This window comes from Larimichthys crocea, chromosome VI, assembly GCF_000972845.2.
Source record: "Larimichthys crocea isolate SSNF chromosome VI, L_crocea_2.0, whole genome shotgun sequence".
NCBI lineage: Eukaryota > Metazoa > Chordata > Actinopteri > Sciaenidae > Larimichthys > Larimichthys crocea.
In genome coordinates this window covers 24782706-24807166 of record NC_040016.1, presented here as the reverse complement: position 1 = coordinate 24807166, position 24461 = coordinate 24782706, and the positions used below count along the sequence as shown (strand labels likewise).

The following is a 24461-nucleotide window of genomic DNA, read 5'->3' as shown; positions in this document are numbered from 1 at the left end:
CACATCTGCACACAGTCCTGCATAACAGATCGTCATACACTGGCTAAACACTCTGCCACTACAGTCTGCAACAGTCCTGCATACACTCTGTCTACACGGGCTGCATACAGTCTGCTTACAGTCTGCAGACAGTCGCAGTGCAGTCGGCAGCAGTTCACTGTTTGATGAAGATTAAAATGTGCTAAAGTTAATTTTTATTTAAACTTTTAACTGCCCAGAACACTAAAAACAAAGAGATAATTCAGTTCATCATTATATTTATATATAAATAGTAAATATAAATATATAATTCTATATGGTGTTACCTATTTTTTGACCTGGAGTCAGAGCTGAGTCTGTCATTAATTAATCGGTCATTACAGTGGGTCATTACGTGTTCATTTAGCATGTGGCATAAAAAGTGTGGGCATTACAGGGTGGTGTAACAGTGTGGCTTTAGCAGTGTGTCATTTACAGTATCAGTGTGGCATTAACAGAGTTGCGTTTACGTGTGGCATGCAGTGGCATTAGAAGTGGGAGTTAACTTGTGGGTGGGCTTAACGTGTGGCCATTAACTGTGGTGGCATTAACAATGTGTGCTATTAACGTGTGGCATTAACTGTGTGGCATTAACGTGTGTGGCATTAACGTAACTGTGTGGCTTTACTGGGTATGACAGTGGTGTACTTAACAGTGTGGTGGCATTAACAGTGTGGCATTAACAGTGTGGCATGAAACAGTGTGGCATTAACAGGTGGTGTTTAGTCAATAACAGTGGGGTACGGCTGTTTAGCTATAGTGGACTATGCATACGTGTGTCATGTTAACAATGTGGAAATTGCAAGATAAAGCATTCAGTGTGGAAAACAGTAACAAGTGTGGGTGACATTAACAGTGTGGTGCATTAACGTGTGCACGGTGTCATTAACTGTGTGTCCATTTACGTGTGCTTTACATGTGGCAGTACAGTGTGGCAGTAAAACAGTGTGGCATTAAGCAGTGTGGCATTAACAGTGTGTGTCATACAGTGTGTCTTTAACAGTGTGCTTAACAGTGTGCTTAACAGTGTGGTTCCATGGGTTGGAGTTAACAGTGTGCTTAACATGTGTCTTAACAGTGTGGCATTCAGTGTGCATTACAGTGTGGCATTAACAGTGTGGTCCTTAACGTGGTGCATAACAGTTTCAGTACAGTGTGGCTTAAGTGTGGCATACAGTGTGGCAGTAACAGTGTGGCAATAGTGTGGCATGCAGTGTAAGTACAGTGTGGTGCTTACCTTAACAGTGTGGGAATTAACAGTGGGTGTCTTTAACAGTGTGGCATTAACGTGTGTCTTTAACAGTGTGGATAACAGTGTGGCATAAACAGTGTGGCATTAACAGTGTGTCCTGTCGCTTCAGATCAAACTCTCTTAGCTCGGCGTTACCTGCGCGGGTGATTCTCATCTGCACCTTGTCCTTGCTCTCCATGTTGACGGTGTGTCTCGGAAGAACAAGTCCTCCGTGTGCCTGTTCTCAGGTGTGTCTGTGTCCTCCGTGGTGTCTGTGGTCCTTCGTGTGGTCCTGTGGTTCTCGGTGTGTCTCGGTGTGTCTCACCGAGCTCGTCAACGTCTCGAAGCTAGCACTAACGGCTGCTAGCTCGCTAACTGGCTAGCCGCCGGTAACCGCGGAAAACCACAGCAGCGTCCGGTAATCATTTTACAACACGACGGGTACACCGAGCACCGACTTCACCCAGCTGCCGGGTCCCCGCCGTCCGCCTCATCCTCCTCCTTCTCCTCCTCCTTCTCCTTCCCCTTCTCCTCCTTGTGTCCCGTAAACTTTGGACTTGTTCTTGAACCTGCTCCGCTCGTCACGGCGGTGACATCCGAACAAACCAGGAGAAGAGAGAGAGGGGAGGGGGGGGAGGAGAGGGGAGGAGGAGGGAGAGAGGGGAGGAAGGGAGGGAGGAGGGAGCAGAGGGAGGGAGGAGGCAAGGGAGGGAGAAGGAGGGGAGGGAGGGGAGGGAGGGAGGGGAGGAGGGAGGCGGGCCGACAAAGGCTGCAGGGGCGGGGGCTCGAGCAGGAGGGGGCGCCGCACACACTCACAGCATAGACATGTATACACAGACATATATACACAGACATATACACAGACATATATACACAGACATGTATACACAGACATATATATAACAGACAATGTATACACAGACATGTATACACAGACATATGTATACACAGACATGATACACAAACATAATATACACAGACATATATACACAGACAATATACACAGACATATATAGACACAGACAGTATACACAGCCATATATACATAGACACAGACATATATACACAGACATATATACACAGAACATAGTAATACACAGACATATATCACAGACATGTATACACAGACATATATACACAATATACCAGACATGTATACACACAGACATATATACACAGACATAGATAATACACAGACATGATATACACAGACCATATATACAACAGATCACAACTGTATACACAGACATATATACAACAACATTATACACGACAGATTAAACAGAATACACACATGTATACACAGACATTAATACACAGACATTATAACAGACATATAATCACAGACATATAAACAGACATATATACATAGCACTACAGACTATATACAAAGACATATATACACATACATTATACACAGACATATAGACACAGACATTATAAAACAGACATATATACTAGCATTAACACGACATATTTACACAGAATGTATACACAGAACATGTATAAACAGACATTAAACCAGAACATATATACATAGACATTTATACACGACATGTATAAACAGAACAGATATACCAGACATTTATACACAGACATGTTACACGACATGTATACATAGACATATATACACAGTCATATATACACAGACATGTATACACAGACATAGGTATACATAGACAGATATCCAACAGACATATATACCACAGACATGTAACACAGACATGTATACATAGACATATATACAGACATGTATACACGACATGTATACATAATATATAGCATAGACATGTATACACAGACATATATACACAGACATGTATACATAGACATATATACACAGACATGTATAAAACAGACATGTATACAAGACATTATATACACAGAACATATATACACAGATATATATACACAGACATGTATACAAACATGTATACACAGAAATATTTTACACAGAAGGTATACACAGACATGTATACACAGACAGTTAAATACACAGACCATATATACACAGACATATATACACAGACATTTATACACGACATGTATACACGACAGTTATACACAGACATGTATACACAGAAACAGTTATCAAGCATAGATACACAGAACATAGATACACAGACCATGTACATAGAGAGTAGATACACATGCAGACTGTAAGCAGACTGTATGCAGACTGTAAGCAGACTGTATGCAGACTGTAAGCAGACTGTATGCAGACTGTATGCAGACTGTATGCAGACACAAATCGCCAGCAGTAAATATTGTGCTAGTACTAGTATTGAACTAAAAGTTGCAAGCCTTTGATTAGAGTTGTGTAAAGCTTTTGGGGTTAAAAATTCATGTAGATAAAAAAAAAAAATTGAGTGAAAAATAATTTTCCCGTTGAAGGGATTAATAAAGTATTTCATCTTCTTTCTTTCTGTCCATTATGAAATAGAAATTAGAGCATTTGTAGAGTTATAAAAACAAAGGTCTTTTATGTAGTCTGATGTTTGAAGTTAGCCGGAGGGAGGTCAAATCTGAAGCTACATGACATGACACACTGCTTAATGACAATTAATTAATGAGAAACTCAAGCTTTGACTCCGGATCTGTTAATTAGATTAGATTAGATTATACTTTATTTATCCCAAAACGAGGAAATTCACCCGTTACAGCAGCAGAAGGTGTAATACACACTGCAGAAGCAGAATCAAATAAACGAACAGACAGAAGTATCAGTCAGTCTCTACAATAGACAAAACACAGACAGACAGACAGACAGACAGACAGGTGCACAGACAGACAGACAGGTGCACAGACAGGTGCACAGACAGGTGGACAGACAGACAGACAGGTGTACAGATGTTCAAAACAAGGACTAAGGTAGAACATTTCAAAGTAGTTGAATGATATAAATAAATAATATTGCACATGTAATCGGAAAGGAAATATAAATGTAATGTAAAGTGACCATAATATAAATAATATTACAAAAGTAAGTGACCATGATATAAATAATATTAACAAGGTATAAATGAAATAAACTAGAACATGATCAGGTGGAGCAGGTGTTGTGTTGGATGAAGGACCTGCTGAACCTCCTTGTGTTGGATGAAGGACCTGCTGAACCTCCTTCTTACACCGTGGGTGTAACGTCCTCCTCTCCTCCACCTCCTCTGTGGAGTCCAGGACAGAGCTCGCTCTCCTGATCAGTCTGTTGAGTCTGCTCCTCTCCAGCAGACCACAGCATGAAGGATGAGGCCACCACACAGTCAGAGAAGGTCCTGAGGAGAGCCCTGCACACTCTGAAGGACCTCCGTCTGCTCAGCAGGTGGAGGCGACTCTGGCCCTTCTTGTAGAGAGCATGTATGTTATCAGTCCAGTTTGTTGTTGGTGTGGAATCTGTAGCTCTGCACCACCTCTGTGTCTGATCCCTGGATGTTCACCGCCGTGAAGTGAGATGTTTTCCCCAATGAAGCTAAATATAAACACACCAAACCTTTGTGTTTATAACTCTACACATGCTCTAATTTCTATTTCATAATGAATAAAAAGAAAAAAGATGAAATACTTTATTAATCCCCTCAACGGGGAAATTCTTTAACCCTAAACACACACACAGTACAAGCAGGGGCGCTCCCATGACATAGAAATCAAATTGGGCCCCCTCTGTGCAGCTGTTGTCCCCACATCTCTAGGACCTAACTATCCCATCAAAAGCTTTACAGAGCTCTAATCAAAGGCCTGCAACTGTTTTGCGTCTTGTAGTTCAATACTAGCACGAGCACAATATTTACTGCTGCTGATTTGTACGTGCAGTATTTTACAGTATCAATGTATTTTTATTGTAAAATTTCAAAATGGAAAATTCTCCTAACATTAATGAACAAATTAAAAAAAGAAAAGTGAACGAACTTTAAGAGATATTAAATTTTCAATCATGATAAATTAACATCATCGTCTCAGAACAATAAAAAATGTTGAACTTGCTGCACATATGTCAACAATATTTTTTGGGGCCCTAGAATTGTCCTAACTTTTCCCCCTATACGGCCCCTGAGTACAAGTACAAGACTCATAGACATGCAACTGTGGAGAGAGATGGTGGAGTGATGGGCAGCCAGCCAGACCAGTTGGGGGGTTCGGTGCCTTGCTCAAGGGCACCTCGGAGGTGAACGGGCACCTTCCATCTTTTGGGTCCATGCTGGACTTGAACCAGCCACCCTCCAGTTCCCAAGCCAAGTCTCTGTGGACTGAGCTACTGCCGCCCCGGAGTCCAGCTCTCGTTAAATCTTCACCTCATTGTAATTGATCCCAGTTTAACGTCCTTAAGCTTGGCTTTAATCCCTGCAGGTTTAACTGAATTAACCCAGCAGTTGACAGGTGTGTTTCCATGGCGACAGCATCACAGACCACATCAGAGGTTTTGCGGCCGATTTAAACGAGGCCACTGGAAAGAGTTCAGAAAGTTGGTTTGGTTTAAAAAAGGGAGGAACTGTGTCATGTAGGTGAAGTCTAATGTCAGACTGTTCCCCCTGCAAACATGATATTTATTACAAGACGTGACTATGAATGCCGACTTCATGAACTTGTTTTTGTTTCTCTAACTGTGCTGGAAGCTTTAGTAAACCCTGAGTCAGGGAACAGTTTATCTGATGGTGGTGAGACGGTTAACGAAGGTTAATGTTTTAAACATGCATTCATTTTTTATGAAGTTGGCAGAGGTGGTATTTGTTTCAGACGAGGTGAGAAACCCTGATTATTATTCATCCAGCTCGCAGAGAAAAGAAAATCAAATGTATTTATAGTCCGGGAAAGTAAGAGATCAGAAATCTATGAAAGTCTTTTAAAATGGTGACAAATAAAACTATGAAACGAGCCCAGACCTGTCCTCAGTCTGACAGTTTTCGATGGTTTGATAGTGCATTAAAGAGACTCACATACAGTTTATTGTTGAGTTCAGCAGGAACTGAAGAGTTCCCGTTCTGCCCTCTTATCAGCAGGATGCCGGTAAAACAAACTGCTCTCTTGTTATCACGTCCACTCGCTCATCCAGTATTTCCTCATTAAACTGACGAGGTGGGAGCTGAAACGGCTCCCCTTGAACACTTTGAATAAAAGATGCTCTGAGCAAAGAAGTTTGAACACAACAACAACAGTCACCGAACCTCTGCCGTCTCAGCGTGTGGAGGGATTTGATATATCTGGGGCCAGTACCAACATTATAACTCTCAGTTTAAGATTTGTATTCCCCTGAGTGATACGTGAAGATTCTCAATATCCTGCGTGAAGCGTCTGTAGCTGAAGGTTCGGCCTGCTGTATGTTAACGTCTGGTCTTATGCGGAGAGCTGAATATATTCTGAGGTGGTACACGACGTAGAAAGTTTGATAAACACCGACTGAAGTCAGGAAAACACGGGTGGACTTATTAACCGTGACGGTGAAGCAGCAGGACCGGCTCATTAACACAGTGTGAATACTCAGAAGTCTTATTTTATTCATAACATTTTAAAGTACGTAACTGATCCGTGTATTACGGGAGAGAAGCAGTTAGCACGACTAAAGTCAGATCAGTGGGGATGTGACAGAAGTAAAACTGAAGTAGCTGGATAAACAGAAGTTTTTATATTTAGTAACATAAAGACTCGGTGTGTCCGGGACGCTCGGCCGCAGCAGATACACTCGTTGCTTTTTGTAGAAGTTCACAGCGTCCACTTGAAACGCAGATTATGGGGCTGCCACGGTAGAGTAGCGTTTCAATGCTCAGCTCTGTGTTTCTTTCTGTGGCCTGTGGCTTGTGGTTGATACTCTGAAGATTGGCTCACGGCCGCGCAGAGAATAAAATCTGTAAACTCTCGAAAGACTGACCAGCCGACAGACAAATAAAGAGTCACAGTGCGACGGTAGCTGTGCTTCAGTGTGTTTCATCCTCTGACGCAACACATGAAATAAAGACTTGTTGTTCTTTGTAATTCAGCTTTTTATTTTATTCTAAACATCCTAAACTATTCATCATCCTTTTTATTTGTCACGAACCGTAGAAAGTCTGCAGTTCACCACAGATCAGCTGTTTGGATCTTTAAAGTCTTCAGACACGTGAAGTTTGACTCGATCTCATGACTCATGGTTTGTGCTGCTCGTCAGAGACTTCAGGACACATTAGGCGCTATTATTAGCATCACATACCTGAATCACAGACTGAACCGACGTAGACAGGTTTGACGAGGAAGAGCGTGAATAAAAAAAGACAATAGAAGTTTTAACATCTGTGTGAATCAGCCGTCACAGCTCACAGTTACAGTTTATCTGCCGCTGCATGAAGACCACTGTGACTCAGGCCTGATCTCTGTAAACACTGACTTCATTTTCATTTGTATGTGGGTAACCTCAGACAGAGAAGTTGGCAGCAGCTTTGCAGTTCAGGTTCTCTTCAAACGAAGCGGAGATATGTCGGCGTGACATGAATATCGTGATGTGACACTGCAGAGCTTTATGCAGAAACGTGTCGAATTATGGAGGATGTTTCCAAACTGACTGAACGTTTATCAGATGTTCATGTTGAATAGGTTCTGTAATTACTCTCCCATCTGTGCTCGTTTAAAGCCCGGACTCACAGGCTGTCGTGGAGAGCTGAGATATTTTAAACGTCCTCCACTCTCTTCACGTTTTCTGTTACTCTGTGCTAGTTACTGTCAGTAAACAAGCCTAAAACAGTACATGCACTATTCAGAAACATTGATCATCATTGGAAATATTTGAAGTATTTGTAATACAGCCTTCTGTAAAAGTTTTTGTCTTTCATTAACTTCCTGAGGCAAACTGTGATCTGCGATTTATAAATAAAATCCGACTAAGAATAAAATTGTCATGAGCTGCATCTGGGACACGTTTAGATCTATTTTTGTCCAAACTATTTTTATGTCGTCTTGATTTATCGAGCATCTGGAGACGTTTTGTGGTGCTGTTCAGATTCCTGGAGAGAGCAGAGAAAGGCCGGCTGCACGCGAGAGAGCGCGATGAATGAAATATTCTGCCTGCCTCTGATTTATGACGCATCCTGATTATACACACGGAGACTCTTTGGAAACAAGAATAGCTGCTGCTGATGCTGACTGTCTTTTAATTACTGCCCTCAAATGTTTGAGATCTCAAGTTTACGGCAGAAAATGGAAAAGAAAATCTATGATCTTTAACTTTTAACTGTGAAGCACTGAGTTCATAAATCGGGATGTATTACACTTTTCATTTTATCGACAGGTCTTCTAATCAATTATTCGAGGAGTTTATTGGCAGATTAATCCAAAATTAAAATGTTTTTTATAATAATGGTATCAATCAGCCCTCATGTCTCTCTGCCCTCACAGACAGATGAAGAAGCTGAGTGAGGACAGTCTCACCAAGCAGCCAGAGGAAGTCTTTGATGTCCTGGAGAAGTTGGGTGAAGGGTGAGTCATGTCGTCTTATACTGAGGCGGGTGGAGGGCTGTCACACACACACACACACACACACACACACACACACACACACACACACACACACACACACACTTGGTGCTGATGGATGGGAACGCCTGTATTTCCACATTTTTGCCCGTCTGCGTTTCGAAGGAATCTCTGCGGTTTCGTTAATCAGCTTTTGTTTCCTCTTTTTTTTCCTGTTCTCTTGATCTCTGCTTTATTTCGCTCACCTCACCTCCTCCCTCCCTCTGGTGCACATCAACATAAACACTGCCTCTTCATATCCTGTTTCTCAACGCACTTCCTGTTCTGAGCAGCTGAGCGGCGCTGCGGCGGCGGTGTGCGTGCCTGTTACTGCTGTCGTTTTTCGACGACAGGCACAGCTTCATAACCCTCAGACTCTGCTCTGCAGCACGAGCCAATCATGAGCCACGCTGGTGTTGATGAGACGAGTATTCACACCTGTTCTGTTCAACGTGAGAATGAACTCAGAATAAGAGAGTGATCTGCAGGACAGAGCACCTGAAGTGACAGATGTTGTCGACTGATAGCTGTTAGTTCCTCATGCTTAAAAAACAGAGCGTGACACAATGAGCCGAGGACAGGAGCTGACTGACAGTCAACGAGGTCCACTCCTGATTTAGTCCTTTAAACGAGGAACTTCATTCACCAACACTCATATATGAACATATATAGATATTATTGTAGATATATCTTTTGTAAAAGTAAAACATGAATTTCCCCTGTCAGACTTTTCCAGTGCCTCACTGTGACGTTATGTTCTACCAGCGATTCTTTGATTTGGCCTTTCCTCAGTACAGATGGAGAGAGACACTAACCTTAAACTTTAACCTCAGACTTTAATCTTAAACTTTAACCTGAGACTTTAATCTTAAACTTTAATCTTAAACTTTAACCTTAAACTTTAACCTCAGACTTTAATCTTAGACTTTAATCTTAAACTTTAACCTCAGACTTTAACCTTAGACTTTAATCTTAAACTTTAACCTCAGACTTTAACCTCAAACTTTAGCCTCAGACTTTAATCTTAAACTTTAACCTCAGACTTTAACGTCAGACTTTAATCTTAAACTTTAACCTCAGACTTTAATCTTAAACTTTAACCTCTAACCTTGTTACTCCTGGTCAAAAACTCACTTATACTCCTTTTTATATTCAGAAAGATTATCTGATGTAAATCATGTTTAGTCCCTGAATTAAATACAACCTCCACTTTTTCACATAAGTTAAGAAAAAGATATCATCTTTGTTTTTTATTATTTAGACAATACACCATGTAAAATAAGAAGTTATTGAGACGTACAGGTGCTGAAATGACTAAAGTTTAACGTCTAACAGTTGTTTGTGTGTAACACGACATTTGAAATCTCTCTGCAGGTCGTACGGCTGTGTGTTCAAAGCCAATTATAAAGAGACCGGGGAGATTGTGGCCATCAAACAAGTTCCTGTGGAGTCTGATCTTCAGGAGATCATCAAGGAGATCTCCATTATGCAGCAGTGTAACAGGTACCTGCCACGAGAGAGCTGTGGGTGACTGTCTGATTATTTTAGGACTCACAGGAAGTGCTTTCACTCACTGTGAAGACACAAATCATACATCAAAGTGTCTTATCAGGTTTTTTTGAGGGGGGTTCCCAGACGGGAACGTCCCCCAGTCTGCAGACCAAACGGCTGTTATCAAAAACCTTTAGGGGAAACACTGCAGCCGAGTTTCTTTAAAGAATCCATCTGTAAACACAGAAACATTTCAAGCTTTCAGTTTCAGTGTTTGTGTGTTCTGTAGAGATGACCTGTGTGTGTGTGTGTGATGTCAGCAGGTTCACTCATGTTAAATGACATATTGTTAATAATGTTTGTTCATGTCTGTCTTAGAATAATGCTGTGATTGTTTTTATTCTTCTGCTGCAGCTCAACAGTAAAACTTCTGTTTTATTTGACTTATTCAGACTGTTGAAGGTACTATTATTATTTGACAACAGGGAATACAGTACAGTTAGATCATTAACTCAATGGAATAATGACTGGTGCAGCTTAGGGCTGCACGATATGGCCTATAACCAATATCTCGATATTTTTAAGCCATATCGCGATATACGATATACATCTCGATATTTTTATTTCTCCTGTAAATCACTATGAATGTTAAATTTAACCCTTTGATACAAAAAATAACATCAGTCATGATTCAAGTAGACCCTTCTATTAGATTAGTAATGGCTGCGCCGCGTTTTAGCTGCGTCCTCTGCCCTGTGTCAACTCACACCGGGCGCGTCTTGGCCGCGAGACCCCGCGATAAACTGTATATAAAGAAAACACAACAAACAGCTGACTTTGCTTCTCCGACGTGGAGGAGATTATAAAAAGCATCTGTTGTGTCATAAATGATTGTGTGTTGTTCCACTTCAACAATTCTCTCATCGTTCATATTGAGACCCTTTGATCGATCTTTGATCACCTGGTGCCACCGGTCATGACGTAACGTTGGTGTGAAGTTGTAAAAAGCTACATGAACTGAGTATTGTGTTTTATTTTGAAAGGGGGCAGAAGTTTATTATGTTGATTCTCTGTCGGATTTCCTGTCTGGTGCGCAGTGCTCTGTTGAAATTTACGAGGTTTAGCAGCGGCTCGCGTCAAAAATAGAAATGCTACAGAATGCTCGCGCCGTGGCGCGGAGGGACGCTTCTGGGACGCTCCGCGGCGCGCCCTGTGTGAGTGCTCTCATTGACTAGACTGGCAGCTATCTGCTCCGGTGACCGTGGCGCAGCCACTCCGGGGCCAGTGGTCCTCGTCTCTCCTCACTTGATACAAAAAGTACACATGCGCGCAGGGGATTTTCTGGGTGGGCGGGGCAGTGTGCTGCATGCTGTAAGCAGCACCAGGAGTGAGGGACACAGGCAAAACTCCGGAGAATTAAATGCAGACGACTTAAAACATTTACGTGACAAGTACTCGATGGTCGCGATATAGTCATTTCATACATCTCACGTAGAACCAGCCGCGATATATCGAGTATATTCGATATATCGCCCACCCCTAGTGCAGCTCTAACGTCTGCAAACTGGTCTCTATCAGTCTCGGAGGCTGTTCTGGGTTCTGTCGCTCCGCTCGCCTGGCTTCAGTTCCAGCTGTTTCCCCCTCTGGGACCCTGAGCCTAAAAACCAACAAGTTCCTGCCGCAACAAGAACACTGATGAGGTTTATTAGCTTTTATGCAGGTATCAGGCCAAAGTACGCCTCTGTTATGCTGCTCTGTTCTGAACCGCTCTGATGGCCTGGGACAAAACTGTAAAACTGTTTGCCATCGCGTTTTATTAAATGAAACCTGGGAGTATTTACTCAGATTGCACTGTGGGTTTTTATATTGCCTTGTGTTTCTTTTATGTCTATGTAAAGCACTTTGAATCGCCTCGTCTGCGCTGTACAAATAAACCCGGCTTGCCTTGAGTGACAGCGTGGTGGCATGCTGGATGAACACACTCTGTAGTTAACTCACAAAAACAAACTTTGAATGTTAAACTGACTGAAATGAGTGTGTGTGTGTGTGTGTTTTCAGTCCCCATGTGGTGCGGTACTACGGCAGCTACTTCAAAAACACTGACCTGTGGATCGTTATGGAATACTGCGGAGCCGGATCAGTGTCTGATATCATCCGAATACGCAACAAGACGGTAATGTAACACTCAAAACAGTTTGTATAGCGTATACATGTCTGCATGGTGACACTAATTGATACGCGTGTGTGTTTTGTAGCTAACAGAAGAGGAGATCGCCACCATCGTGCACTCCACTCTGAAGGGTCTGGAGTATCTTCACTTCATGAGAAAAATCCACAGGGACATCAAAGCAGGAAACATCCTGCTGAACACGGAGGGTCAGGCCAAACTGGCCGACTTCGGAGTTGCTGGACAACTTACAGTGAGTGAATATTTAAAAAATTCATGTGTTTTATATATTTTATTTTGCTTCAAGGGACATCCTTACTCTTAAATGTTGCAAGACGGGCTGCGTGACCGACTCTCGGTCACGCAGCCCGTCTTGCAACATTTAAGAGTAAGGATGTCCCGTCGTCTCGAGGACAATAAAAGTTGAAGGCATGAACTAGCAGAATATCCACGGTGTGATGAAAGTGAATAAACTATATTCACAGTTATGACAGTTTCTGTTGTCTCTCCTCGTGTTGTCGGAGCTCTGTGTCTCCGATGTTGATCTTGGATTTGATGATCTCTCTTCAGGACACCATGGCGAAGAGAAACACAGTCATCGGCACGCCGTTCTGGATGGCTCCAGAGGTCATACAGGAGATCGGCTACAACTGCGTGGCCGACATCTGGTCCCTGGGAATAACGGCTATAGAGATGGCTGAGGGGAAGCCGCCCTACGCTGACATACATCCCATGAGGGTGAGAGAGTCTGTGCAGTGCCTTTGTGCACGAGTGAAAGAGCTTTTTGTTCCCGTTTGAAGGTTGTGATTGTGAGTTATGTCGAGTATTTCTCGGGTGTTCTGAACTCTGACTCCTTCTCCCAGGCCATCTTCATGATTCCCACCAACCCTCCGCCAACGTTCAGGAACCCAAATCTGTGGTCCGACGCATTCCGAGACTTTGTCAGCCAGTGTTTGGTGAAAAACCCAGAAAGCAGGGCGACTGCCACACAGTTGTTACAGGTAATAACACCACGTGAAGCAGCCAGCGTAAAAACAAGACCACGAAACATTACTGATGTGTGCCCAAAGAAAATCTTTGAATCTTGAATCTTTGCCTCTCTCCACGTCAGCATCCGTTCATCAAGTCAGCCAAGGCCAACTCCATCCTCAGAGCCCTGATCACGGACGCCATGGAGATCAAACTGAAGAGACAAGAAGAGGCAGAACAGAGAGAGCAGGACGCAGAAGATGACGACAATTCGGTACAGAGGAATGATATTAACGATCGACGTGATGTAACTAGAACTGAAAGACTGAATCAAACCACCACTTGATGCGTGTTTAACTTCTTCCTGCGTGTTTCAGGATGAGGACGAGGTGGACCAGGGGACGATGGTGCGGGCAGGGACAGGCGACTCAGGGACCATCCGGGCTGCTGGTTCGCTCGACGGTACAGCACGGACTATGATCGAACACGAGGACACGGGAACCATGCAGCTACAACTGGGCACCATGGTCATCAACTCTGATGACGAGGACGAGGAGGAGGCTGGTACTATGAAAAGTAAGGACCCAGCTCTTTAACATGGCTGACTTTAAATATTTTTATTAGATTCTGTTTTCATCATCCGGACAGTGCAGCTGTTTGTTTGATCCACTAGAGGGCGCAGTGCAACCATCACACTGACGAAGGTTCACTGACTTACCTGTGAACTGGAGTGTGTGTACAAGTGTGTATGCATGTACTTTATGTTTTTGTACATGTGCAACAAGCCAGGACTGATTGACTTATTCATCCCGGAGCAACAGCAGCTGAACACGATCTGTGTCCCAAGAGGCTGCTGTGTTCTTTAGAAGGTCTGAAGGCTTGTGGACTCTTCTCATCAGAGGACGAACCCCTAACCCTGTGTCATGGTATCACTTCACAGACTGTACTACATTTATCAGCAGGAAAGAGGTTGATACCTCAGGTAGAGTTTACAGAAGTCAACACGTGAAACAACTTTAAGTGATTTATCTCGGCGTATGAATTGTTGTAAAGAACCTCTGCAGGCCGTTACCGTGAACAGATTGCAGTCTACGGAGGTCGAACGCATTGAGTAAACGAGTTTCCTTAAAATCGGAGCTCAGATGTTTTAAACCTCGGACGACACGATGTGAAAGAAAATGAGTGTAACTGTCAGGACAGATGTGATCCAGCTAACTTCTGTTAAAGAAGCTTTTGGGCAGCTTTAACAAACGTTTGTCAGGATGTCACTGAGTACAATGAATGCATCATTACCTTCTGCTGGAGTGTGTCATTCCTTGTTGCTGCTTTAGTCTGTTGGAGTCTCTTTGCAGTGTGGGAGTTGTAAAGCGTTGGATAAATTGGGTGAGTCTCACCAAGAGTTGGACTGCGTTCCTCGGTGCTGGCAGCCTGTGGGTGTGTTTTATCTGTTTGTTTTTATACGCAAAAGAATTAACCCGAGTGAGACGGCACGCGGCGTTTGGATGCGTTTCGCTCTGTGTGACGCTTGTTGTGCTCTGCTGATGAAAACAAAGCCGCCGCGGAAGTTTCTGTCACGATTTTCAAACTCCTACACCACTTCTAGTCCGATTAATGTTAAAGCTCGAGGGCACCGTGAGCGGTAACAGCAGCTGACAGGAATTATTATTCAGATGGAGACCGGGGGGAAGTTCCCACGCTGCAGTGTCCCGCTGAAACAGACACAACAGTTTGAAGTTGTGGGGATTGAACCGCAGTGTAATGACGTAACGTAATGATGATCATTGACTGCAGGGGTTAAATCTATAAAAGAGATAGAAGCAGGAAAGAGATGTGGGACTTGTTTTTGTGAATTCCACCGTGCACAGCTCTGTGGTGTCACGGTGCTGTTCTGGTCTCTTCTCCACGTGGCTTTGTACCCCATCAGGAGGGTTTTGCCCGCCAGACTTGCTCAGATTTAGACCTTGTAATTTCCCTTTTGGCTGTTTTTACAATCAGGAGTCTGCACAAGGTGTTTTATTTTGACTGGATTCTTCATAACTCTGTGCCGCTTGGCACAGCATCCATCAAAAATAGACAGAGCTTCTTCTGAAATGTGGTGGAATCCCAGTCTCAGCTCCACCAACCAAAGCTGTGGCTCTTTGGGGTCGGAGCTACATCCGATCTTCAGGGTTCTCCGTGCCTCAAAAGTGAAGCTGAACTGTCTTGATCACCGCCTGGTGGCTCGCTGCAGTGGAGGTCACAAACCCTGCCCCCTCCTTCTAGCAGATGGGACGTGAGCCCAACATTAAATTAATACAAAAGTACTCGTCAGTCGTTTGCTGATACGTCTGGTTTTAATTAATTATTTGATGCTTTCATGTCATGATTGACCGCTGAGCCCGGGTGTACGGGCGGGACGTCGGTACAGCAGCTCCAACACGAGCACGACTCCGGCTTCAAACGACGTCAGCGATCATGATGTTTTGTCTTCATTGTTGAACGGTGGGAGAAATCAGAGACACGGCGTCCATATTTATATACAGTCGATGATGTGCACACACATACACACACTTTATATATAGCACACTATAAGTAGTAAATAGTATAAATATGAGACATTAAGCTGAACACACACACACACACACACACACACACACTCTCATAAATACACACCCACACAAACGCACACGCGCGCACCGTCTCCTGTCTGATGTCCTGCGATCGAGTTAGTATGGATCTCCACTGCTGGCAGTTCAAACCGCATTAACACAGGAACATTTAGACTTCATAACTACATTAGTACTGTGTGTGTGTGTGTGTGTGTGTGTGTGTGTGTGTGTGTGTCAGTGTGTGTGTCCCAAACTAATGACCACAGTCTGACGCTGAAGGGGCCTTGAGGATTGAGATAAGATGTTAGACCAGATTGATCCTCTCTAATGGATCTGAATAATAAAAAGCCTTTTAATTTACGCTGATTAGCCACTAAAGCTCGCTCACTATGATCCACGTCTCTCGTCTCTCGTCGTCTTCGTGCTCCTGCTTCTCCGACTTTAACAATCAGGACGGGTTCGTTAAGAATAAATAATAACAGGATGTTAAACAAAAATACGTGTTATGTAAGATTCTGAAAGTCTGCAGATCCAATATTATAATATAATATTCACAACTATGTTTTTATCTGTAATCGCCTGAATATAAGAATCTTTGTATTTGTTACCTTTGAATGAGACTTTTAAATCTACAGACACGTCCTCCATTGTAAGGACCAGTCCACCCTCCACGCTGAACTTCGTGCTGGACTTGAACCGGCCACCCTCCGGTTCCCAAACCCAAAGCCCGACAGACCGAGCCACTAACTCCTCGACACTGATCCTTTAAATATACATACAAAGTACAAACTCTGCACACACTCAGTATAGTAGCAGTAGTATTAGTGTGCTGCTCTAGTTACAAAGATTTACTCGCTCTCTGTAACCTGCTCAGCTCGTGCATCTTTATTAAAGTTTCATTTTGTTTTGTGCAGAGGTAGATGGTCCGCTCTTCTCTCTGCTCTCCTAAACTCGTTCTTGATGTTGATCCTGGTTTAGATGCTGCAGATCAGATCATTAGAGGCTTTAATCCAGATTCTGTTGATGATGTTCACATAAAGCACTTCATGCCATGCTTATGATACTTTATAAGACCTTTTATAGTGTCTCCGTTTTAAATCTGCAAAGTTCCACCAACATAAAGCAACATTTGTACCGTGACATCTGATCCGATCGGTCTGGAAACACACAAACCGAGTGGACAGCGGGTCAGAACCCAAAATAATATGAAACATCTGAATTAGTCTATATTTTTTGATCATTTTGGCATGAGACTAACTGCTCAGGCAGCCTTTCTGAACCTCTCAGTGCGCTGTGTGTTCAGTATTATAGTTAATTGCAAGAAAATGATTTCTTGTTGCTTCCAGTAGAAAGACTCAAACTCTTTTCTTTCCCGTCTGTTGTCAGAATGAAGAGAAAGAACATAGTCCTCATTGAGATCTGTCAAACGGGCATGGCAGCGGCACAGCTGCTTCATCAATACGTCACAAATTTGAATCATCCTCTCGACCTTCGAAGCGTCATTCAGCTTTTTTACAGAGTAACAACTCGCAACATAAAATAGAATATTCACTTGAAGGCTGAGACATAGTCACATAAAAGTCTCTCTCCTCTCATTTCCCCCGTTCATCCGCACAGTTTAAGAAAATCTAGACTACATTTGTTATTTCAAAGAGAAACAAACTGTTAGTTAGTTTAACAAAAGCCTTAAGTCGTCAGATCAGTTAGTTTAAAGAGCTACAGAGTCTTAAATCCAGGAGAGCAGGGTTTATTTCAGCTTTCAGTCGCAGTTTACTTGGTTAGATTTAGGAAAAGATCGTGCTTTGGGTTCAAATAACAACTCTGTTTTTGGCAGAAAGTGCTGACTTCTCTCATGTGCCAAAGCAAACACCCACAAATCTCATTAAACGCTCTCAAATGTAGCGTGACCGCCGGGACACGACCATTACTAGGTGTCCGAGATGTTGCAGGTCTGGATCCTGTTCCTGACGGGTGTACTAAAACATTTAAACTAGGCTACGTTCAAATTGGAACGGTACCATGTAAGGCCAAACGGATCAAGCGCTCCTCGTGTTTGTCTGAGTCAAAGCACTCAGCGACGTCTCCGAGGCCGAAGTTTAAAGTGAAAAAACATGTTTCTAATCGTCACGTGGTGCTCGAGCCCGTTTAAATACTTAAACACAGCCCAACTTCAGCTGATGTTGTGGATCTGTGCTTCTGTAGAACGAGCCTGTTTGACGCTTCTTAAATCGAGTTACATAACGGGAAAACTTTTCTAACTCGGGTCATGTGCTCGTGGGCACTGCGTGGGCTTTTCTTACCGTTCACCTTCACCTTCACCTTGATGCTAATCACCACAGTAATGAGAACACTAACACAGCAGCGACTACATCATCAGGATGTGCACATGCATTGTATGTAAGTATAAAAACAGAGGAAAGGCTGCTCGCCTGCCTCCACATGGGGTTGGCATAGCAACCAACAAAGCACAGCAGGTCACAGTTTATAGGAATATGAAGCACAGTTGGAAAGAGTCTTTGACCAGTCAGATAATTGCTCAAGTTTCTCTGACGACAGCAGATACCAAACTAGACTCAAAGAGACATTAGATCATGGACTGACCTTCTTTCATCTGATTATGTTGAAAAAAACAAAAAACTCCATATTGGGAAAACTGCAACTTGCTTTCTTAAACAAAGACTTCTCGAAGGTTGGTGCTCCTGGCAGCAGAACCGAAGAATAAACAGCCATTAATTATTTTACAGTCGGGAGGACACGAGAGACTTTAAATGAATTTTGTGCTTGAATGAAAACAAACCACGGAGCCACAAAGTGAGATCAGCGGTAAGATGTTGGCGTCTGTGCATTAATCATCGTTATTGAGCTAAGAATACACAAAGCTGACAAAGTCTGACAAATCCAAGGTCTGACGTCGGGTGGCTTGTTTCCTCGGAAAAGTTTAAAGTTGAGTTAAACAGTTTGTGATGATTGGTGAGCAGATAGACGAGAAACAATGAGACAAACCAGCAGCGATATCCTGCCAGCTTATCACAGCTAACCTGAAATCACAGACTTCTATGCTGAGGAACATTGTTTTTTCACCTTTTAAGCAGTATTATAAGTAATCCCACTGTGGTAAATATGTACTTTAGTATTTGTTCTGATTACATTACTTATGAAGTTAGCGCCAAACATCACCCAGGTCCCCAGCCGCAGCTGATATCACTGCCTAGTCCAGCAGCAGTCAGCCCAGCTCGGCGTCTGTCTTTCAGCCTTTTATTTCACCAAGCTCTCACCAACCACTAAAAGTCAGTCCCACATTTACTCTTGTCCGGCGGCTTCTTGCTCGCTCACTCTCTCCTTTTCTCTTCTTAGCTTCCTCCGTCAGCGTCCTCTTCACTCTCTTCTCCTCTGCCATCATGTCCATAGAAGCTGCTGAGCCTGGTTACCTCCTCTTCTTCTTCCATAACGCCTGTGGTACAAACACTCAGTTTGTCAGCTTGGCGGTGAGCTCAGAGCGACGGGTACCCGTCGCTCTGAGCTCACCACCAAGCTGACGAACTGAGCTAACAGCAGCTACAGCTGTCAGCAGTTTACTTCACTGTCCATCATAAACTCTGTAAATCACAGAGAGTTGAGGCGGAGCAGCCGGAGGACATCAGAGGGAAAACCAGAAAACATTTCCTCCATAAAATATGATCCAGTTTCACCAGAACCAGTGAAATAGTTGCTGCTGTGTGACCTCCACCTCCTGGATTCTTACCTGACCCCACACAACCAAAAAATATTGAATCACTTCAGACTGTAAAGGCCGTTTAAGTGCCTTCAGCCGTCTTTAGGTGAAAGCTACACAGCCCGCTGGATCAAAATTTATGTCTTGAACTCTCCCGTCACAATCCAGTTATTCCTTGTCCATTTGTATAACCTGATTATTGGCTATAAATTTCTTTTACTGCCACATAAAGCAGCTCTAATTTCCTTTTGCCATGACATCAGATTCCCCCTCTGCAAAAGAGGTCTTAAATTAAAACAGAGCTGGGAAGAGCACCATGTTGCTATAAATAAATAAGTAAATAAAACGTCCAGCATCAGGGTCAACTTCATAGGCCGTAATAAAAAATCAAAAATATGAATTAATAGAAGGCAGCACCTGTTTTCATGCATTCACAGTGTGGCTGTCCTGTAGGAGTGAACCTTCAGCCTCTGTAACACAGAGCAGCGTATTAAAGTCGTGAATCAGACGCTGGACTACACTCGTGTTTTTAAATGAAAGATGCAGAAAAGAAGTCGTCTAATGAACAAACATCTTTACACAGCAATCTGTTGTCTTTTCCATCTATGTATCAACACACTGACGCTGCCTCACACACACACACACACAGTATATCCTCCCACTCATTACCTACATACCTACAGCATTAAGATTCTCATAACCTTAGTGCATCTTTTTTGTTGATGTTGTGTGCTGCAGTTTGGAGCGTTGTGATGTTTGTCTGCACAGATTACAGCTCCTATATATGAAAGAAAAACTGTAACGTCCTTCTTAACAGCCTAACTGCACCGGGTACAGCGACTTCAGACCTCACCAGGAGCGTTCCTCTAACTATGTAAATATGCTGCGTAATTACATAATTTCTTTTGACTTTTTATGATCAGAAGTTTGCACAGGGTGTTTTATTTTGAAAATCGAGCGGATGCTCTATGCCGTTTCTGACTTCCTGTCAGCTCAAGTTGCTCTGTGCGGACGGACGAAACTGCTCGCAGTATCCATCAAAAATAGAACAGACCCGCTTCTTAAACGGGCCGCAGCGCTTCTGGTGCGGTTTGAAACAATGACTGGAACGTCCGGTTACCTCCGGCAGCCACAGCGCACACTGAACATGCCCGGCAGAACTTTAACAAACATCACAGTGAGATACGTATATTTATTTTTCCATTAATTTATTCAGTTTTTATTTTAACTCGCATATCTGTTCAGGTAGAAACTTCATTTAGAAAATAAAAAGAAACAACAGGAAGTCAAAGTCAGTTTTTAGTTTTCAGTCTTGCTTTTGAATAATAACCCACAGAAATTCCCACAAAAATCTTGAGAGTACCAAGTGGGCTGTTGCCGGGGGTCTTAGCATGTTAGCAATTAGCATGTATTTAATTCTTAGTGGCTAAAAATTAGTGGCTAGCCCTGACACGCTAGCAATTAGCATTAGCACTAATTTTAGCATTGGCAATTAGCATGTATTTACACCTAACGTGCTAGCTGCTCTGCTGTCTCTGTCATTTTAGACAGACGAGTTCAAATTAAGTGCCAATAACTGCTAAAATGGCCGCCGCTGGGCTTCTGCCTGCCGGCCCTAATCAGCAGAGCAGTTACTGCACCTGTTAGAATGTCAGTTGGAAATGCTGACAGAGAGAGAGAGAAAATGCTGAGACCACCCCTCGAACAGGAAGGATTTCTGGCCAAACCGTATTTCCAATCATTGAACCGAAGTCACTGGGAGCATCCTGAGCCCTTCCTGAACGTCTACATAGTTATTTTGTGTTGATAAATGAAGAAATGTGACCTTTAGAGCGATTCAAAGAAGCGTTACTTCTGCTTTCCTCCAGAAATGTTCCCACCTTTTTAACATGGCAGTCTATGAGGCTGTGGATGGGTGTTGGTGGCGCATCTTTGTGTGTTACGCCAAAACTATAAGGCTGACAGCTTTAGCAGACGAATGTGAGTGAGAAGACAAATTTTCCTACGTTTCTATGTATAAATCATGTCTGTAGTGGGGCATTTGAGGCCACGGTAGTCGAATACGTTTTATTTTTTCACTGATTTTTCTCTCTGCTCCTCACTCTAGCTGATGATGTCATCCACTGTAGCTCAAACATTCCGCCACATACACACCCATTATAAAACCAGAAATCTGAGTAAAAACCTGCTCAACTTTAAGCCTTGATAGTTTAAAAACGGTAAAAGCTGTCGATGAGTGAAGTGAATCCCTGAAGAGAAGGCAAGAGTACCTACATTTTAAAGTTTAAATGAAGTCTCTCGGTGAAATTATGCCAGAGCAGTTCATTGTTGAAAATGTCTGTTGAATTTTTTTTTTTAGGAGGTAGGGAGAAACCCACAGAAGATTAGTTTAATAGTTGACTCGTGTGGGCACTCTTCATTAATAATTGTTGTTGACTATAAAAGATGAACTGACTTTATTTATTTTTTATATTAAAAATGTATTTATACAGACTGAAGCTGAAGCTGTCAGCCCAGCCGTTCTGTTGATTTGTGGTAAATTGCTTTCAGTCACGTTACTGTGTCCTCTGTGCCTTGTAGTTCAGCTGAGGGACTCGCTGGCATCGAAACAATTGTTACTGCAGATATATGATAGTAATCTTGTTCTGTACTTATTGCTGATTAAAAATTCAACATTTCATTGATCCCGGAAGGGAAATTGTCTTTATGTTTATCCATGCGTGCTCAGGTTAGAGAGCAGCAGCCGGTGACTGCCGAGCATTTAGAGACACTTGAGCTGACATTTGATTTTCTACACTAGTGCCACCGAGCTGAGTCTGTAAGGTCTCAGCGTGTCAGATTTATTTACAGAATATGGCAGAAATGGAGTCAAATATTCAGAACTTTGTTTTTATTGGTGCATTATCACCTCAAAATAAGAATTGCTTTGTTTTTGTTGCCTTACCTCTTAAATTAACGGAGCACCGGAGTGTCTCACCGCTCGACGACACGCGACTGGTTTATTCTTAATTCTTGAATCAGACACAAAAACATCATAGAATGAAATGAAACATCCTGAGCAGACTTATCATCATAAAAACAAATAAAAAACTTTGTAGCATAATTCATTCATGGTAGAAGCACAGACCAAGAAAAATGACCAAATCTCAGCAAGTTAACAAAGTTCACTCCTGGTGGGTTTGACGTGTGATGGACGGGTTCAAACAGAGCGGTGCAAAGGGGAACTGCCACGTTTACAGTACGGTAGCCCAGCAGGGACAAACCACACACTGACTCTGCATAGAGACTCTTGTGTTTCTCACATGTTTCATGGCCACCATGAGGGAAACAAAGGGTGAGACGAGGGTGCTGAAATCAGCAACTACACCACTCGATTCAAAATTCTGCTTCATTCCTTCTACAGTTATTTATCACGGTGCATTTCTCTCTTGCAACATGCTTGTAAAGGTTTAGCAGAAGTTTTCCACATAAAGGAGGTGCAGGTCAGAAAACGTCATCGACTGACGGTGAATTGAGTTACAGTGATGACATGTGCGCTCACTGTAGCTGTACAGCACGTATAAAAACATCTTCACCAACCTTTTAATTACTAAAGAGCGCTGCCTTCAGTGGAGACGAAGGGAACTTTAAATTGGCTCTGTGTTGTTCTCTTCTCTGGATGTGGCTGTTTGACTGAGGAGTGCTTCATTATCTTCAGAGAACGGAGGTGTACAGATTTATGTACGTAAACAGAAGTGTCTCACCAATGTCTTGACTCTCATTAAGCTGCACCTAAAGACAATCTCACCAATGTCTTGACTCTCATTAAGCTGCACCTAAAGACAAAATATCCTCCATGTATCCCAACAAAGCCGTGTTCCTTTTGTGTTTTTACGTTCATGTAAACAGCGTCACAAAGTAAATGTCGATGCCGTGTCTCGCAGGGAGAGACGAGACGATGCAGCAGGCCAAGCCGTCCTTCCTCGAGTACTTCGAGCAGAAGGAGAAGGAGGCCAACAGTCACAACGACGGAGGACGAGGAGAGAACAACGCAGACAACCGCAAACTGCCCGCTGAAGGAGACCTTCAGGTGGTGAGTTCGTGTGTGTGTGTGTGTGTGTGTGTGTGTGTGTGTTGTTTTTCATGGGAACAACACCGCCAACAGTTTTCTTTGTCATTGTTACACACAGCGAGTGAAAAACACAGCGAGTGAAAAACACAGCGAGTGAAAAACACAGCGTCTTCTCAGAGACGTGTAAGCAGGACGAATGGCTGCTGCAGGAATTAAATATTAAATATGTGACCTTTAAATACAAAGTGGTGTGTGTGTGTGTGTGTGTGTGTGTGTGTGTGTGTGTGTGGTTCATGCACCAGTTGAGACTTGCATGTTTGTTGTTACACTAACAGACAGTGACAGGTGACTGCAGGGTGACCCTGATTTTCACTTTAGTTCTGTTTAATACTGTAACTGTGAACACACACACACACACACACACACACACACACACACACACACGTCATCTTCAGTAGGTGTATCTCACATTGTTGTGACACCAACACACTGTCAGATTTAATAGATGTCACACACACACACACACACACGTAAACATCGACCATTCTTTAAATGTTGACTGTAATTTCAATATTTGGCTCCAGTAAAAACAAAATTAAATTTAAATATCTCAAACACCGTTTCTACAGGAGCCCAGAACAGACAAACTAAATACTGACTCGGAGCCTTTTTAAACAGTTGTTTCTGTGATGTGATGTGATGTGATGTGAGGAGATTGCAATGCAGCGATCGCACCTACACACTGGACCTTTTAAAGAACTCCT

At 42.9% G+C, this 24461-nt stretch overlaps 1 protein-coding gene across 1 annotated transcript in view; it reads left to right on the top strand.

Annotated features, from left to right (window-relative positions):
- The window catches only part of LOC104938909 (serine/threonine-protein kinase 4), a 32312-nt gene that overhangs the window by 1586 nt on the left and 6265 nt on the right, over positions 1–24461 (top strand). Inside the window, exons 2-10 of the mRNA XM_027279343.1 lie at positions 8603–8683; positions 10094–10222; positions 12269–12383; positions 12466–12630; positions 12948–13115; positions 13241–13378; positions 13489–13620; positions 13724–13922; positions 23570–23718. Of these exons, the coding sequence (XP_027135144.1) occupies positions 8603–8683; positions 10094–10222; positions 12269–12383; positions 12466–12630; positions 12948–13115; positions 13241–13378; positions 13489–13620; positions 13724–13922; positions 23570–23718 (1276 nt within the window). The remainder of the gene's footprint in view (positions 1–8602; positions 8684–10093; positions 10223–12268; positions 12384–12465; positions 12631–12947; positions 13116–13240; positions 13379–13488; positions 13621–13723; positions 13923–23569; positions 23719–24461) is intronic.